We start from the raw sequence: 20,159 nt of genomic DNA on the forward strand, positions 1-20,159 counted from the left end.
CCGCGTCGGTTTGTTTGTGTGTTCGCGATAAACTCAAAAACTACTGAACGGATTTTCATACGGTTTTCACCTATCGATAGAGTGGTTCTTGAGGAAGGTTTGTGTATAATTTGTTAACCCGTGCAAAGCCGGGCCGGGCTAGTAAATCATAATTTTGGTTCGCGAGTATGTACAGCTCATATAGAGCCACTACTAGTTAAACCATTTTTAATTTATTCACGTAGTTTAATTAGTTAATTATGTTTATTTATTATTTTATTATTTATTCATTCATTTACAATATAAATTGTGTTTGAATTACAGATATTTACAAAATTAAAAATAACATGCAATAAAATAAAATTCTATAACTACAGTCAGTACATACCTATGACAGAAAAATAAAAACCATACTATCCAATTAAAATTAATTGGATAGTATGGTTTTTATTTTATATAAATATATTGAATGTATTTTCCCATAATGTCAATATCCAGAGAGGAAAATGGTGACTACGTTTGTAAGAGCGCCCGTCCTCTTTCCTCTTAATCTAGACTCTAAAGAATAGTATTACTAGCTTTAACTTAGTAGAGCTTTTGACGCGGCACGGGAGAGTCTGAATAATGAATATGGCTGTGAATCTTTATTTTATTTTTGTTCTTGTGTGTATATTTGGAGTTGTTTCATGTACGGTAAGTTGGTATAGATATAGATATTGTAATTAATATATTTTTACATTTAATTGTTAATTTTTGGGTGAATTTTTCATATCGGTTTCAGTTAATATTTTGCAAATCGGATTTTATTTTTATGGGTCTTATTTTCATGGTTTTAATTATGCGATATTGAACCTTGTTACCTTGAAATAAAGTTCAAAATCAGGTGGGAAATATAATATTCTCTCTGCTTATAAAGGCTTAATATAACTTAATGTTATGACATTTAAAATAACCCTTATTTTTTCATCTGATAAAAATACAATAATCAGAATTAAAAAAAAAAACATCCCGACATAGTAACGGCACCAGTCATGGGACATTTAAGAGGAAATTTGGAGTATTTGTGATATTTCCCTGATACATGTAAAAGTTCTACCGCTTAGCTTGTTAAAAGATGAATATCCTATCCTTCTTTCATGTTTCAGGCGTGTTGTATCAAAGATACTGCAGTTAGTTTCCACATAATTAATAAATGATCGATTGGCATCAAAAAAAAGATTGTCAAAAATTACCTTTTTCTCGCACCCTGTATGTTTTTTCCAAAATCTGTAAAAGCCAATCTTCATTAATTTGAAATCGAGGGAAGGTTTTCTAAGACCGTTTTTTCGTCGCAGCACGGGATCTGGTAGCTGCCCTCACTGACCCAAAAAGAAAATCCACCCTGTATACAAACTAACAGGGCAAGTTAAATAAAATTTTGTAAAAACGATATTAATTTATCCGAAGTCCGAGAAGACCTCCTGACATAGTTCGTACGAGTAACTACATTATACTTTTGTATTGTTTAAACATGAAATTACGCCATGGCAAGCATCATTATGTAAATTATCCCATCATAGGAGGTATGCAGTTTTACAGCTCCTATAATGGGATTGGGCAAAATACTACTATTTTTTATACATCTCTAGAGTCACAACATAATGTGTTGTATACCTTATCTCATGGTAAATGCAATTAACAAAACACATTCTAGTTTACACCAAGTAATAATTAATTACAATTTAATATATGAACTCACCTCTCTTAGCGAAGTTGTTAAGAATTCTTACTGGTTATTTTTTCCAGTGACACGACAACTTTTGGGTTGGCGCCAATTTCTTAAAAATTAACCGAAATTAATAAAAAGTCAAACTTAAACAGCTCTATGACTCTTATTTATGGTAAAATATTGCCAGTGTTTATAAACTACTTTTACATACTTATTTTAGAGGATTTGTGGTTTTATGTCCCTGTGGCCTACTCCACATCAGTATCAAAATTACGCAGATTAAATAAATCTACAAAACCTTCTTCGTTTGGACCCACAACGAAAGTCGACAACATGGCGGCGCGCGAGCCGGCAACCGTTGCTAGGCAACGATCGTCGCTCGCGCCGATGCCGCGCGCACCGCGCCCCTCCGTCAGTGTTACCTACGTCACGGGAACTATCGCACGCGCATTACCTGCTGAAATCCTATCCGTGTACCGACTGTGACATCTTATTACGTCACGGGAACTATCGCACGCGCATTACCTGCTGAAATCCTATCCGTGTACCGACTGTGACATCTTATTATAAATACTATACACTAACCAAAGACTCATCGACTAATGATGTAATGGTGTGGTGCATGAACCTAACGAGTGTTTTAGTGAACTGTGTGTGCTCTTGCTAACCGCTTGTTTGAATACTAACGTTACCTAACAAATAATAAACACTGTAATTATAGAAATTACATATTGTTTACGAGTGCGTGCATTTATCATTTACGATCCACGTAGGTTCAACACCCACACTGGTGACCACGACAACAAGAACATGGCTGATAATAACCTGAACAGCGATAATTCTGTCAATATGCCTCCGGAAAACGACGTCGAAACGAACGGGCCACAGCAAGCCGGCGGCATAGCACCCGTCTCGCTCCCACCTGCGCAGCAAAACACCGCGCCCGCCTCGCTCATCGCCCCGCCAACTACGCACCCGCCCGGCGTTTCTACGACCCAGCCGAACAACGCCGAAGCTGAACTTTCTCAACTTACGCAGGCAAGTTTATTCCGAATTGGAATTAAAGTACCAGCGTTCTGGGCGGATAACCCTGCGGTGTGGTTTGCGCAACTAGAGGCTCAGTTCGATCTCGCACGTATCACATCCGACTCGACTAAATTTTATCACGCTATGGCGCATCTAGAACGTGAAATCGCTGCAGAAGTAGAGGACGTTATTATTAACCCGCCGAAGGAAAACAAATACCTTACGCTAAAAACTGAGTTGATACGTAGACTGTCCGTATCACAACAACAAAAAGAGAAGCAGGTTTTGATGCATGAGGAGTTGGGTAGTAGAAAACCATCTCAGTTTCTCCGCCACCTGATTCACCTCGCTGGCCCAACCAAATTACCAGAAAATTTCATACGCACCGTCTGGTCGAGCCGGCTCCCACTCCACTTGCAAACTGTAGTAGCTCAACACCCTGACATACCTCTGGCAAAATTGTCTGAATTAGCGGACCACATTCACGAGATTGCCTCGCCTAGCCCTCGCATCGCGGAAGTGTCACCCACAGCTGCCCAATCGCAACCCCACTTACCCGTCGCCACGCCTTCAACGTTGTCAGCGCACAACCCATACTCTACGCCGCACCCGACGTCGCCTCTAGAGACGATGTCCTCACAGATCGCTGAACTCACCCGACAGATGGCAGCTCTCACCAGCCACGTGTTTGAAGTTCGCTCTCGCTCCCAGACCAGGTCATCCCGTCGGAGCAATAGCCGTTCACGCTCCAAGTCCGGGGCACGCTCTCAAGCGCGCGACGGCGTGTGTTGGTACCATCGTAGATTCGGCTCGGAGGCAACGAAGTGTACCCATCCCTGCGAATATGAGACGGAAAACTAGCGCGGCAGCCTCAAGTGGCCGAAAATGACTGCCCTACGCTACCCGGCCGCCTCTTCGTAACAGATAAAAACAGTAAAGTACAATTTCTAATCGACACGGGAAGCGATCTTTGCGTTTACCCTCGATCAGATGTCAGAGGTCGTCGATCCAAAACCGACTTCGAGTTATACGCCGCAAATGGTTCTATCATAGCAACATACGGATATGCTCACCTGGAACTGGATCTGGGCCTGCGGCGATGCTATCGCTGGCGATTCATTGTTGCGGACGTCACGAAAGCCATAATCGGAGTCGATTTTCTGTCTCACTATAACCTCCTCGTTGACTGCACCAACAAGCGCCTCATAGATTGCCTAACGTCGCTGCATTCCCCAGCGAAACCCGTTCCACCATCAAACACGATATCCTCAATCAAGACTATCATTGGAGAATCAAGATACTACGATATTTTACGCGACTTCCCTGATGTCACTCGTCCGGCCGGCACCCACCGTCAGTTGAACCACGGCACTGTTCATCACATACGTACAACACCCGGTCCCCCAGTCGTCAGCTCACCTCGTCGCCTAGCGCCCGATAAGTTGAAGATAGCGAAAGCGGAATTTCAGTCGATGCTCGAAAGTGGAACAGCTCGACCTTCTGAAAGTTCATGGTCTTCACCCTTGCACCTCGTACCGAAAAAAGACAACGGATGGCGTCCATGCGGTGACTATCGGATGCTCAACGCCCGCACCATACCTGATTGCTACCCCATCCGTCACATACATGACTTTACACAGAACATCACAGGCTGTAAAGTATTCTCCACCATCGATCTTGTAAAAGCCTACAACCAAATCCCAGTCAATGAAGGCGACATCCCGAAAACGGCTATCACTACGCCATTCGGCATGTACGAGTTCCCCTTCATGACCTTCGGACTCCGAAACGCTGGTCAGACGTTCCAGAGGTTCGTGGACGAGATGACGCGGGGACTAGACTTCTGCTACACATACCTGGACGATTTTCTGGTGTACTCTACGTGTCATGAAGAGCATGAAGAACACCTCCGCCAGCTACTCTCCAGACTCCAGCAATACGGGATGGTTATAAACACATCCAAGTGTGTGTTCGGGAAGTCGCAAGTTACTTTCCTCGGTTACAGCATTTCGGCAGACGGCATCAAACCTCTGGAAGCAAAGGTTCAGGCCATTAAGGATTACCCAGTACCCAAGACGGTAAAGGAGCTTAGAAGATTCTTGGGCATGCTTAATTTTTACCGCCGCTTCATCCCACATGCAGCCAAACTCCAAGCGCCGTTGAACGCTTTCTTGACTGGCTCCGTAAAAGGCTCACACCCCGTGGACATATCGGGCGATGCACTCAAAGCATTCGAGGACTGCAAGCAAAGCGTATGCGATGCAGCACTCCTGGCACATCCAGACTGCAATGTTCAGCTCTCTTTGGTCACAGATGCGTCTGACACATCGATTGGCGCAGCCATACATCAATACAAAAATGGAGCATGGCAGCCTCTGGCATTCTTTTCGCGCAAATTAACTACAGCACAGCAAAAATATTCTCCTTATGACCGGGAACTTCTTGCCATCTACGAATCCGTACGCCACTTCAGACACATGCTAGAGGCAAGAGACTTTACTGTGTTTACCGACCATAAGCCCATCACTTTTGCTTTCACCACAAGACGCGACAAGTGCTCGCCAAGGCAGTACCGTTACCTTGATTACATCGCCCAGTTCACAACAGATATTCGCCATATCTCTGGCATAGATAATTCAGTTGCCGACGCGCTGTCACGTATAGCATCCATCGCAGTAACCATAGACTACAAGGCACTTGCAGAAGATCAGGATTCAGATTCTGAACTGCAGGACCTCCTAACTAATGGTTCCTCCTTGCGACTGAAAAAAGTGAACACCGAAGGCGCAAGCATATACTGCGATCTCTCTCAAAGCGCACCAAGACCTTATTTGACACCACCGTTCCGCAAACAGGTGTTTGACAGCATTCACAATTTAAGCCACCCAGGCGCCGCAACATCCGCCAAATTAATCGCAGACAGATATGTGTGGCCCGGCGTTCGTCGCGATTGCAAGACCTGGGCACAGAGTTGCCCAGACTGCCAGCGCAGCAAAATACATCGCCACACTTCAGCTCCACTTACTCCGATACAAACCCCTTCCGATCGCTTTTCCCATGTACATATGGACCTCATCGGCCCCCTTCCCGTCTCTTCAGGCAACAGGTACTGCCTCACCGTCATCGACCGGTTCACAAGATGGCCTGAGGTGTACCCACTACCAGACATGACGGCAGAGACGTGTGCAAAAGCCTTTGTCTTCGGCTGGGTGGCACGTTTTGGCTGCCCAAACAAAATAACGACAGATCGTGGAAGACAGTTCGAGTCGCAACTATTCAAAAGCATCGCAGGTTTCCTCGGCTCCAACCATTGCCCGACAACATCATACCACCCTGAGTGCAACGGCATGATCGAACGTCTGCATAGACAGCTAAAAACCGCAATCATGTGCCATAATAACCCACAATGGTCAGAGATCTTACCACTCGTACTCCTGGGAATAAGGAGTGCCTGGAAGGACGACCTCAAAACATCGGCAGCAGAACTGGTTTACGGCGAACCCCTCAGATTACCAGGTGAATTCTTCAACCCATCCACCAACCTGGACATCGACGTTACTGACTTCGCCTCTCGCCTGCGTAGACATATGGCTAACCTGAGCCCAGTTCCAGCATCGTGGCATACAACAAAGACGTTTTATGTACCAAAGGATCTGCTCTCTTCGGAATACGTTTACCTGCGTCAGGGCCCCGGCCGAAGATCCCTGGAAGCTCCATACTCTGGTCCATACAAAGTCCTGGAGAGATGCCAGAAAACTTTCAAAATAGATATACAGGGCAAAGAGTCAACAGTTACAATAGACAGATTAAAACCAGCTTACCTGCTTCGCAACTCCTGCAATCAGCCACAACTACAACCAGATAGAGTCCCCGATAAACAGACCAGAAGCGGCCGAGTAGTTCGATTTCCAGCTCACCTAGATCACTATCGCCCGTGAAACGGTCTCGGCGGGGGAGTATTTGTGGCCTACTCCACATCAGTATCAAAATTACGCAGATTAAATAAATCTACAAAACCTTCTTCGTTTGGACCCACAACGAAAGTCGACAACATGGCGGCGCGCGAGCCGGCAACCGTTGCTAGGCAACGATCGTCGCTCGCGCCGATGCCGCGCGCACCGCGCCCCTCCGTCAGTGTTACCTACGTCACGGGAACTATCGCACGCGCATTACCTGCTGAAATCCTATCCGTGTACCGACTGTGACATCTTATTATAAATACTATACACTAACCAAAGACTCATCGACTAATGATGTAATGGTGTGGTGCATGAACCTAACGAGTGTTTTAGTGAACTGTGTGTGCTCTTGCTAACCGCTTGTTTGAATACTAACGTTACCTAACAAATAATAAACACTGTAATTATAGAAATTACATATTGTTTACGAGTGCGTGCATTTATCATTTACGATCCACGTAGGTTCAACACCCACATCCCATTACCGGTTCCACGTCCATTATAGGGTCCATTACGTTAATATTATTAAAAAAATCCGTTTACTAATATAATCTCGTAAAATGAGTCCCAAGAGGTATTTTCCTTTTAACCGCCAGCAATTTTTGATCGTGCGTGCTCGTGTCGCCACCGACAGTAATTGTACCACGCAGAGTAAGGTTGGCATAGTTACGGGAGTTATAAATAATGCGCTGTAAAAACCAAATCAGATCTTTGTCTTATTTATCAGACTGTGGCGAAATGAGCTGGATATTATAATGTCTTATATATCAGACTCTGGCGGTTAAAGGGTTAACGAGGAATTTAAATAAATATTTGACTAAATAGTGACCATAATAATTAAGTTAAATTAATATTAATAACCAATATATTTTATAGACCTGTAAAAAAATTGTAATTAAGTTTGTTACATGAGTTGATATAATATTATGTATTTGATGTAGGACCTATTTTAAAGTATTTGTGTAAAGTGTCTTAAAAACGTATCTATATATAGAGCTGGTATATTATTATTGGCTGGTATTAGGTTTTTAAGTAGAATGATATATGTATGTAAGTTATACAGGGTGGTCCAAACATAGACTTCCAAACATTTTTTTTAGATTCCTCACATCGTGCGCTGTCATAATATACCCCATGTCTGTTACCCGATTTTTCGTAGCTTTCGAGTTTTATGTATTTTTGAACTTGAATTGTTGAATCCTGTATATAACTACATATTTCGAACAAATACACTTTGTTCTACAGTACGCGTTCACTGTAAAACCGCTCATCTGAATTCTATGAAACTTGACGTCCGATTCTCGGCCCAATTCGATTAATGCGTAATAAGATGTCACAGTCTCTCATAGTGTTAAAAGTGACGTTTTTGGTTGAAGAAATTCCACCTTTCACACACAGATTGGTATCGTGTCGCTGTAAATTGTAATTTTTAAGGTCTCAGAATAATTTATCCAGCTTGTTTGACTTGATGGTTTGTAATCTATTTTATTGTTTTTAGTTATTTAAATTTATTTGTATGACATGATAGAATATTATAATTTTTGCATGCTCAATTGTGAGTAGAGTACCTACACTGTACTTTTAATTTTATGTCACCATCTACATACCCACTGTATTCTGGCAAATAAATAATTTGTATTTGTGACATCTTATAAGCATTGTTCGAATTGGGCCATCTGTCTGTATGTATAGAGCTTCATTGTAATGAGAGGTTTCCTTTGATGCTAATATATACCGTTAACTCGTGACCTTAATTAGTAACAGCCTATGGAATAAAAATAATAAGTACCCATTATAATTAAAGTAGAACATTATGTTTAATTTATGAACATTGGTCCACAAAATTTGGGATATTTACAAGAGCAGACGATTCAACAGAGTAAAATGTTTTGCCACCAAAATAGAGTTTATATTAGTTTGTCAAAGGACTGCATGTCTCATTTCAAACATAGAACAGAGAATCATACTATATTTGTCTTACACTAGTACTAGCACCCAAAAGAAAAGGATGAGTATAGTTTTCCTGGTTCTTACTGACTGACAAATTGGTTTGACCAACTATAGTTTCAAGTTTATGAAATGTATCTAGTATCTGTAATTTATCTAAAAAGTTAAGAGACCGCAGCAAGATCGATCGGTTCAAATTCAAGCAGCAGTCGATATTGTCCCCCTGCATATTATATCTCATGAAGTGCGTGGTTTTGTAAACAACAATTTTAAGGAATTCCGTTAGTATGTCTAGACACGATGACGTCATGGTGCGTCACTGTCATACTGGTTACAATACTAACAATTACGGGTAAATGATTTACCGCTATCGTGTCAACAAGCGGTGAGTTTACCTCAAATTTCTCGGTCAAACAAATACAAAGAATGTCAATTCTACAATGTGTCAGATTTCCTGTCAAATATCCAAAGTGCGACCAAAATTGATAAAATGTTATTGGTAGTATTGAATAGTATTTTTCAAACTCGATGGGTACTTAGGATGTCTCCATAAAATTTATATAACCTAACAACGCCAAATCTCGCCAAATTGTATTGAAATGACACCTGTCAGCGTACCCATCGAGTTTGAAAAATACTATAATATTTAAGCGTCATTGTAGTGCACCAAATATGACAAATGCAAGCACGTCAAATGGCGTCTGCTCACCGTCTGCTAATGCAAGAAATATTATATTATGTCCCGTAAACCCGGGGTGACTTTAGGAAATTTTGGGGATACTTTGATAGTTTTAAAACTGCCACTAAATTAGCAGTATTCATTATTTTCCCGAACTGTTCATGTAACAAGTTAGATTATTATACAAACTTGTTTACTACTAAACATTCCGAATAAAAATATGTTACGACTGAAAAACTGAAATATCGAAGTCGCCCCTGCATTTGAGAGTCACTCCGGTACCTAATTAGTCTAATTACATATAAATATTACAACATTTACAACTACCAGCAGCCAACTTATAAAACTACACTTTCAAGTAGGTACAAATCATTTTCAATTTAAACATATTAAAATTATTTTCTAAAAGATTACTTAACACAAGGTTACCCTTTATGGGGCAGAATGTATAATGGAACCACGAAAATAAATAATTACAATAATGACACGTTAAAATTGCAACCACTGAAACATAAAAATCTAAACACTTTAGTATGTGAATGTACCGATGACAATACATACAGTCGACCCAGATTAACAAGATTGATTGAATAATACATCGATCAAATCAAATTTAACCTTGATCAGAACAAGGTAGGCACGGGCAAATTTCATTTAACATCGTGCAATGGTAGGTCAATAATTTTTCACGACACCAGCTCGGAAAGGCTTACTTTAAACTTCAAAAACTGATAGCAAAGTTGCATTTTATTCACATGTGAGGCAAAGTAATCATCGTACTTGGGACGTTAAATGCTCTAGTGCAGAAACACATGCACACCTTTTCGAACAACAATGTACCTCTTTCAGAGCATGAGAAATGAAAAAACTTTAATAGTCTAGCGGTGTAAATTTCTTGGAACATAATTATGTATGAAATATCATACAATAATAACTTTTCTATTTTCAGATTACGCCAAGATCGAACACCAGAACGATGAAATATCCCAAATCATTTAGGTACACAGTACCTAAGCAAGATATATCAATACCTGTAATGATACACATGGACACTGCAGTGACTCATCAAATGTCCAAAATAAAAGGGTACAAGAAAACAAAAGAAGGACGAAGAAGATTGAATTTTGCACCCAAACTTATATTACGGGAAGTCGAGAAGAAATTGAAGAGTTTAGACCAAAGAGTGCATTTAAAATTAGTGAATTTTAAAATAGTGACCAATCAGACTTTGGACATGGATGAGAATGTTAGTGAATATTTGAAAAATTACTGCGCGTGGCAGAAAAGCATGAAAGTCAAGAGAGGTGAAACGTACTTTTCTGTTTTGCTCACTGGTCTGGATGTGTACTATATTGGGAAGAATGGACAAAAAGTCAGAGAAAGCACAGGTAATCAATTTCTTAAGGATCACTCACACTAGACCGGGCCGCGCCCGGGTCGAGACGTCCGACATGTTATTTTCTATGACGGCTGATCGGTGATCACGTGGTGCTTTCCATAGAAAACGAAGCACCGGAAGCTCCGGCCCGGACTCGGTCCGTTCTAGCGTGAGTCAGCCTAGCAAACGCGCTGTTCATTTCAGCATCATCATCACAAAACTTGAAAACAAGATAAGCGGTTACAGGTGAGCGACCGAAGTGTGTGGACGCTTACAACCTTTGACCATATGAGTGTTGTAGTTGTTTGAGCAAACCTCAACAGGGAGATCATTTCACTTCACAGCTGGAGCATTCGTGGAAGGAAATTCTTCTGGAATCGCTCAGGACGCTGATTTTTAAGGCCGTGCATCGAAAAATAACAGGATCTTAGAAAGGTGGCAGTGGCTAGCCCCGGAAACAAACAGTAGTGATTTTCGGATATATGTTTCTTGACTATATGATAAGAGATTTCGTAGTAGTCGAAACACGAATGCTTAAAATTTTCTCGATAGAAAATAAATCCAAACTTACGTGTTCATTTTTCGGTTTTAGCTTCGTGCAACTAGAAAACACATCCATATCCAGCACAACCCACCTTACAGCAAAGGTTTTCATCTCGTCTTAACTTTCAAAGAACTAAATATTAACTTATTATCCTTTACCGATGGATTTATTATCGATTTTTGATTTTATGAATTCAACAGCAAACGCCCATTTTACGCAGTTCCGTTTCTCTTTCTGTCATGCGTCAAAGTCATAAATGCATCCTTTATGCCAGTAATGTTAGATGGCCGTCGTGCCTCAAAGAGGTAAGACCTATGTCACTTCGCGCAGCGCTCCGAATTACGTAAAATGTTAATATCCAATAAACGTTGAGTCGTAACTCCATTGAGTAGTAACGGAATCGGAGGTAAACCTATGATGGTGCCTTCTTACAGGGCTATACGTTACGCATGTGTGCGTGTTTGCTTAGCTACGTCATGCTACGTCGAAATCTATACTCTTTGTCAGTTACAACGGGTTAGGAAATTTCGACAGATATTGAAATGTATCGGTAGCTGTTTGGTATTTAGCCATCAGAATCTAAGCGTAACTTTTTGCTTTATTTTTGTTTGAAAATAAAATATCTATAAGAATATATTTTTTGCTTTTTTTCTATTGTAATGATAAAAATAAATCTAGTATGTTTCATGCTCAAAAAATTTAAAATAATTGAATAAATATTAAAAACTAATTGATATTATTCGTTTTAATTATTATATTATTAAGTTTGTTTGAATAAAATATTTTATTTCAATAATACGAAAAGTTATTATATTTAAGTACCACTAAAAAAAGGTCCTACTTACAAAAACTCACTTGCACGGGCCGGGGTTCGAACCCGTGACCTCCGGTTTGAAAGTCTCACGCCACTACAATTTCACATAAGTAATTTACAATGACATGATACCGTAGAAAAAGTGAATATTACAATGTACTGTGTTACTATCATTTTATAGTTTATTTTGGCTTGACAAGGAGGAATGAGAAAAACGTGCAGAGCGAGAGGATTAAATCTCTCTGTCCCTTTCTTAAAGTAGCCAATCCTAATTATGACATCTGTTTTGATATTAATTCTTTGAACATCATTTGTCGATGTTCTTTTTTATATAATCGAGAAAGATTTTTATTTAAAAAATGTGTTGAATTTATATGTTTTATTTATGTTTTTTGGCATAAATTTCATTACTTTTGACAAATTTTGATTGTGATGACAAACGATTTGATGTGATGTGTGAAACGAACCATGTGATCAACGATTTATCTAATAAAACTTCATTTAGTCGAAAAAAATAGTTGTCTACTACCGGGTGGAAAAAAATTATGGGCCCTGGAGGGAAAGTGCCTTAAAACCTTAAGTTTGCTATTTTACTTAAATGAAACATTATTGTTTTTTAAAGAAACAACTGCATTCAAAGATTTTTGAAGTGAAAACTTCTTTAGCGGCGCTAGGCACTTTTTGAGGTGGGGAAAAAATGATAAACTCGAGACAGCGTAAGGCGATCATGTGACCGTAAGGTTTAGATGGCCAATCATTTAGATGGCATTTAAATCAATAAAGAAAACTCAATGACATTACATGAAAAAGGTTATAATCTTGTACGGGCTGAAATACGAGGATCTCACAGTATTATAACTTTATATCACTCAAATATAATTCAATAAAGCTACATCTTGATGAAATCGCTAATAAAAGTGAACTCTAGTACTGGTGAATAAAACTCAAAATATCATGACCAAATATATTTAGATGCGAGGTCTGCAAGGTAACTACAATTTCTATTCGAATTTTAAACAATTAACGCTATAAATTTGAATTTCTAATTTTAAACAAGCTCACTGACCAGCAATTTCGGAACCAAAAGTTTTCAATAGAAAGGAGGATGGGTCAATTATACATAGTGCTGCAGACATTTTGGACTAGTCATTGAGTTTTCACTTCTGTCGGCACTCCCGGAATGCAACACGTTGTTTTTTTTTAAATTCGCTTAGTCGCGCCCGGGAATCGAACCTACTTTTTCCACACTGTATAAAAGAACACAAATGCTTTTCTTCTGGTAACTTAAATGTTCTATCTATCTTGGTGATATGTCAATGCAATCAAATAATCTGAAAAAATAATAATAACCCAATTTATGAATTCCGTTCCTTCAGAAAAATGCGAAATGTACGTACAATTTTTAGGGATATCGTACTTTTCCCAGAGACAAATTTAGTTGGCTAAGAGACATTTTCACTGATTTGGGGTCTGGGCTCTAAAAATCTAACATAATATGATAAGGACTTAATCGTTTTAACCTCAAGAGTGAGTTTTCCTAAAGCTTTTTCTAAAAATTATGTCTTTATTAACGTTAGGAGTGCACTGCAGCATGTCAAATGTATGCCAAATTGTCAAGGGAGAGAACAATAAATTAAGTTTCAATTCCACTTCCACTCATCAGCAAAGTGATATAAGTATATCAGCAGTTTAAAGTTATTTTAGATTACAAAATTAGCGCATCAAAAAAATCAAAGTGCATAGAAAAAAAGTCTCCTGAGTCATAATAAAATTGATGTCTCTTGGGTCACCAGAAAAGTCACCAGGGAGAACGATGACCCAAATCACATTTAAAAGAAAATGTAAATTTTGTGTACTACCTACGAACATTTTTCAAAAAACTATGTTTTTATAACATATTAGACCCAGGATAGATCTAATACCTCTTTTCGTACCCCGGATAAAATGGTCGGCGACTAAAAAAGTAACTGAAACGTTACGTTATTAGGTTCACGATGCCGCGTTGTACCCTTGCCTTCGTTGCGATATGTTTGGTAAGTCAGGAAACTTAAAAAATGAGCCATGATTTTGGGACATATTAACAAATATTTTTTTGAATATATATTAATTTTAGCTGACTTTAATAATTTACCAGTTAAATTAGACGTAAATACCTTTTTAGTTAATCGTTAATATGATATATTAGTAGCAGTAAAACACTTTATTGTACAAAAAGACACATAAAACATGAAAAAACACACGTCCTTCGTATATGGTACAATATATTTTTCACACTTATAAGTAAAAACCAAAACCGATACGCGATTGGGATACGCTCTTTTTGTATGGGATACAAAAAAAAATCTCCAGGGTCACCAAGAAAAATCGACATATTAAAATAATTCAGTTCGTTTTTAAGTTCTAGTCAGATTGACTTTTTGGTTATTTGAGATAAATTACAATAACGCTTAGATTTGAAAAACATGATTTTCTATTTTACTATTTCTATTAATACGGCGAATTTGAACTTTTGTTTGTTGTCGTTGTAAAATGTATTAAAAAATAATGTAGGCACCCTTGACAATTGAAATTCAAAATTATCCAGAAAAAGCGGCCAAGTGCGAGTCGGACTCGTCCATGAAGGGTTCCGTATTTAGGGGATTTATGACGTATTAAAAAAAAACTACTTGATACTAGATCTTGTTCAAACTAATTTTCGGTGGAAGTTTGCATGGTAATGTACATCATATATTTTTTTTAGTTTTATCATTCTCTTATTTTAGAAGTTACAGGGGGGGGGGGGGGACACACATTTTACCACTTTGGAAGTGTCTCTCGCGCAAACTATTCAGTTTAGAAAAAAATGATGTTAGAAACCTCAATATCATTTTTGAAGACCTATCTATAGATACCCCACACGTATGGGTTTGATGAAAAAAAATTTTTTGAGTTCTAAGTATGGGGAACCCCCAAAAAAATTTTTTTTTTCTATTTTTGTGTGAAAATCTTAATGCGGTTCACAGAATACATCTACTTACCAAGTTTCAACAGTATAGTTCTTATAGTTTCGGAAAAAAGTGGCTGTGACATACGGACGGACAGACGGACAGACGGACAGACAGACAGACAGACATGACGAATCTATAAGGGTTCCGTTTTTTTGCCATTTGGCTACGGAACCCTAAAAATGAGTGTTTCAAAAAGGCACCCTGTATTCCTTACATACCTAAATAATCTCTTATTCAATAAAACATATAATTACTAAACACTGTGATTTATTTCAAATAAATGCAAATCGATCGGATAAAAGATATTAATACCTACCTATACAACAATGAGTACGAGTACAGTCAGCTGCAATAATATGTTACACACCGAAGGCCGTTTTGCGGTAGATCATGTTAGATCTTATTTGTAGAGCCATAAGAGCGTGTCACATATTTTTGCGGCCGTCGAAGAGTAACATATTATTGCAGGTGACTGTACCTATGAAAAATTCGAGGGTTAAAAAGCATTTCAACCAAAGCATTTATAATAATAACGACTATGGACGCCTGCAACCCCAGGGGTATTGTAACCCCATAACAATAAGGTTGAAATTTGCATTTAGTGACCGCAAAGTCAGGTGAGCGTAATCAAGTAAATCTGTTTTCATCATATTTTATCAAAAATAATCTCTTTTCTGTTCTTGTGCTATTTTCTTATTATCAATACTCTTAACTTATATGCTATATACGCTGCTGCTTCTATGCTGTTAACATCTTCCAAAACAACAATAAATATTCAGGTTTATGAATTAATTATTTTATTGTTTGCTATTATGAACAAGTAACAACGCCATCTGTTTAAATTTTTTCCGAATTTAAGTTTCTGGCCGACTGCAGCGACCGCGTATAATGGTAGTTACCTTTTGTAACGTTAGATGGTGCTAAAAGGTCACACAAACTTCACGTGCGGCGCGAAGCGTTTCCATGTGTGCGTGTTAGCGGGGAGGGAAGAACTAGCGGGCGTGGTTTACGAAGCGCCAGACGCGGCTGCAGTAGGCCCTTAAATTCGCCCGCTCGATTTCGTGTATTACTTTCAGCAATATCTCCACTACTAGGCATGTAAATTCTACTAATAGAATTGAAAACGAGTGCACAATACATAGACTAGGAATCCTCTAGACGGAGTTTAGAGCAATTATTTCATGAAACCGATGCTGCCAAAAATACGGGGGTGCGGGGGGACGAGGTGAGCGAATCCCGTGCCGTGATTGGTCCGTTCAAAGACACGAACCAATACCAATACCACTAGATTCCCGATATCTATCGCTCGTATTTCAAAAATCTGCATTTCGACGTGACGAAATCTAGCGATCGAAATTCAAAAATCGGCCCCCAGTGCGCCATTTATGTCAGGGGTCACCAATTAGTTTCTTCAGTTGTCCGGTTCTTAAAGTAAAATGGCTATCCCGGTCCTTTTCTCCTTGAGTTTATTAAAATATATATATATAAAAATATATAATGGCGGTCCGCCATTTGTCCCCAGATTTAGGTTCTAGGGTGGATACGATGTGGTAACAAAACAAAGACATTGTTTCTTATTGGACATTTTTCAAATTGGCGGTGCCATAAGGCCCAGGGTTCGCGAGGCCACTAGTTATGAACTTACTCGTAACGTGCCGTAAAAGTATATAAAACTTTGCTCTTTAACATAACTTTGCTCACCGCTTCACAGTTCGTCAGTAAAAGCGAAATAACTTAAAAGTGGTTATTACAGATACACTTTCTGAAGAAAGTTAGGAAACTGTGACTGTGACGCGGTGGGCAAAGTTATGTTAAAGGGCAAAGTTTTATACTGTTACAGTAACTTGTATTGCGCGATGTTTCAGGCCGTGGTTACATGGGCAGGATGTGCAGCATGCACCGGAGCTGCGCTGTGGTGAAGTGGCACGAGAGAGACTTGGTGTACCTGCTGGCGCATGAGATTGCGCACAGGTCCGTAAATAATGTGTAGGGGAGATGAGGGAGACTTGATCCTTGGGGTGACTCGTCATCTAAATTATAAAACTATAATTATTTGCCAATAAATGTTTAAAACTTAAAAGGAACCAAACGCTGTATGTCCTGATCTATTTTAAATTTAATATTATCTATCTATATCTCGCGCATGAGAGGAGGCCTATGCCCAGCAGTGGGACGTATAAAGGCTCAATTATTATTATTATTCTATCTGTAGCAGCATTCTAACTACCACGATATGGATGCATAATCTGAAATAAAAACAATTGAATTGAAATGTATGCATTGACACTGCTAAGTCCGTGCAAATTTGGCGTAGTCAGTAACAACATCGTATATTACACGAGTGCTAAATCAATTAAAATGAGCCATAACTGGTTAAAAACAATAGATGACTTCATCCAGTTCCAAATGACATTTAAAAGTCATTCGTTGAATTCAATCAGAGCTCAAGATTTTGTGTTATTGTCATGAACGAATGAGTGAACTGCATACATAGTATGTATTGTCAGTAGGTACTTAAAACGAATGAAACATCGCGTTGTCGATCATATTTTCATGGCAAGATAGATCAAAATTGATTTTCAGGAGTTTAATTTCCGTTAGTAGGTTAAAATTAGAAAACCTAGGTTTGCCATTTTGAATAGTTTTAAACGAGAAATTCGGCCCGACGTAGCCTAGGTAGTGGTTATGGCGTCCGCCGCGAATGCAGAAGATGATGGTTCGTTCCCAGCCCTGTTTCTAGGGTGCTAACATTGTACCGACTCTTTGCCATGGCTTACTTAGAGAGCGGGTAACCCACCCCCAAAAAATTGTACCCTGTATTTTAAACTACGTGTTTGTTTTTTCCAGTTTGGGTGTGTACCACGACGGTTTTAAAAACAGCTGCCGAGCTGGCTTCATTATGGCTTCTCAGTACAGTCGAGAAAATGTACCACAGCATTGGTCTACTTGCAGCAAAACTCATCTTGAAGAGTTTTTAAGGTAGGCATTAAACTGCACTAGGGCTACCGCGAAAACCGTTTTTCGCAAATTGCGAGAATCTTTCTCTTTTACCCCAATGAAGGCGTAATTAGAGTGACAGAGAAAAATGCCCGCAATTTGCGAACTTCGATTTTCGCGGTTATAGCCACTGTCTCAAAATTGGTCTCAAATGTGTGAGGGTCATGTTAAAATCCGACAAAAAATTGTAGAAATTAAAAAGTGCCCACGTTGTAGTGTCGTCCTGTTTTCTTAGATTTATTTGAAAGGGACAACACCACAATGTTGCAACTTTTTAATTTCTAGAATTTCTTGTCAGACTGTATATATGAAAATTTCGGTTCGCGAGTTGTTCGCTTACGTAAGACGCAGCGTAGTAATGTTATTTTATATTAATTACAGGAATAAGGAGAAATCATGGTGTGTAAATACGAAATTTAAGAAGATAGCCAGAAGGAAGAGGAATTAATATCCAAGAGATGCAAAAAAAATAACGAATGTCCGATAACGATAAAAAATATTAACTTATAATGAAACACAACAAACTTGTCAGTAGAAAATTTTCTATGGGAAGTCAACTCTTCACGCCTAAATTTTTTAAATTTGTCCCTTTTTTACACGACTGCCCAAAAAAAAGAGTGTATTGTTTTCAGCGTTCATGTTTGTATGTATATATGTATGTGAGTTTCTTTATTCCACGATAACTTCAGAATGCCTTAACCGATTTAGATGTATGATATATCATTAGAATCCTTACGTCATCCCAGGTGACATAGGCTATGTGACGTCATTACAAAATCAATATGGTGGACTTAATACGCCATATTACGCAACCTTAAGAAAAAAATATCTTGCAAACCCATCGAGTAGGGCATCAAAATGAAGCGCTTTGAAAGACGATCAATAATATATATACAATATGAGGGTTTAAGTCCAATTTTAAGAAAGTAAGAATTTACAAAATATATTAAGAAAAGCTAATCTCATAAAATATTATCCTATTGTTGGGATATTAAAAGGAAGTGGTTTGACCGCTGATCATAAAAAAAATATTATACATAGGTATTATATTAATCATATTTTACTTGTTTTGAAACCAAGCCAATATGTTCTAAATTGCGCTAAGGGAATAGAAAAGTGTAAATAAGTTCTTTGTAGAGAGTCTGAGATTGTAGAGTCCGTCTTCAGATACAACTCTGCACCGACGGAATAAAGTGTGAAAGTGTCATTATAACCGTATATTTTTATACGTATTTTTTATATAAAGCCCGAGATACACTTGTAAGTTTTACTTACGTAAGTAGGGACAAAGCTATTTGTTAGAATGAGATAATGATATTCATCTCTCATTCTGTAGTACCTATAGCTGTGTCCGTACGTAGTACGTACGTAAGTAAAACTTAAGACAGATGGGCTCTTCCTGCAACTTCCCCGAGTATTTTAATTACGAAGGCCGAACTCCGCATAGGGCCGACAGTCCGAAGCGTAAGGCAGGTGCGTGCTTCCTGTAACTTCCCCAAGTATCCTAATTGCGAAGGCCGAAGGCCGAGCTTCGCGTAGGGCCGAAGGCCCGGAGCGTAAGAAATGTGCACGCTTTCTGCAGCTTCCCCAAGTATCTTAATTGCGAAGGCCGAAGGCCGAGCTTCGCGTAGGGCCGAAGGCCCGGACCGTAAGAAAGGTGCACGCTCTCTGAAGCTTCCTCAAGTTTCTTAATTACGAAAGCCGAAGGCCGAGCTTCGCGTAGGGCCGAAGGCCCGGAGCGTAAGAAAGGTGCACGCTTTCTGCAGCTTCCCCAAGTATCTTAATTCCGAAGGCCGAAGGCCGAGCTTCGCGTAGGGCCGAAGGCCTGGAGCGTAAGAAAGGTGCATGCTTTCTTTAGCTTCCCCAAGTATCTTAATTGCGAAGGCCGAAGGCCGAGCTTCGCGTAGGGCGGAAGGCCCGTAGCGTAAGAAAGGTGCACGCATTCTGCAGCTTCCCCAAGTTTTTTATTTGTGAAGGCCGAAGTCCGAGCTTCGCGTAGGGCCGAAGGCCCGGAGCGTATGAAAGGTGCACGCTTTCTGCAGGTTACCCAAGTATCTTAATTGCGAATGCCGAAGGCCGAGCTTCGCGCAGGGCCGAAGGCCCGGACCGTAAGAAAGGTGCACGCTCTCTGCAGCTTCCTC

At 39.5% G+C, this 20,159-nt stretch overlaps 1 protein-coding gene across 1 annotated transcript; it reads left to right on the forward strand.

Moving 5' to 3' along the window:
* Nucleotides 1–10,259: 10,259 nt before the first annotated feature.
* Nucleotides 10,260–18,498, forward strand: LOC134655093 (A disintegrin and metalloproteinase with thrombospondin motifs 12-like). Its single transcript, XM_063510555.1, has 4 exons — nucleotides 10,260–10,686; nucleotides 16,887–16,992; nucleotides 17,869–18,000; nucleotides 18,400–18,498. The coding sequence occupies exons 1-4, from the start codon at nucleotides 10,275–10,277 to the stop codon at nucleotides 18,464–18,466; spliced, it is 717 nt and encodes a 238-aa protein (XP_063366625.1). The 5' UTR covers nucleotides 10,260–10,274; the 3' UTR covers nucleotides 18,467–18,498.
* Nucleotides 18,499–20,159: the final 1,661 nt, after the last annotated feature.

Source organism: Cydia amplana, chromosome 16 (genome assembly GCF_948474715.1).
Source record: "Cydia amplana chromosome 16, ilCydAmpl1.1, whole genome shotgun sequence".
NCBI classification, from domain to species: Eukaryota; Metazoa; Arthropoda; class Insecta; order Lepidoptera; family Tortricidae; genus Cydia; species Cydia amplana.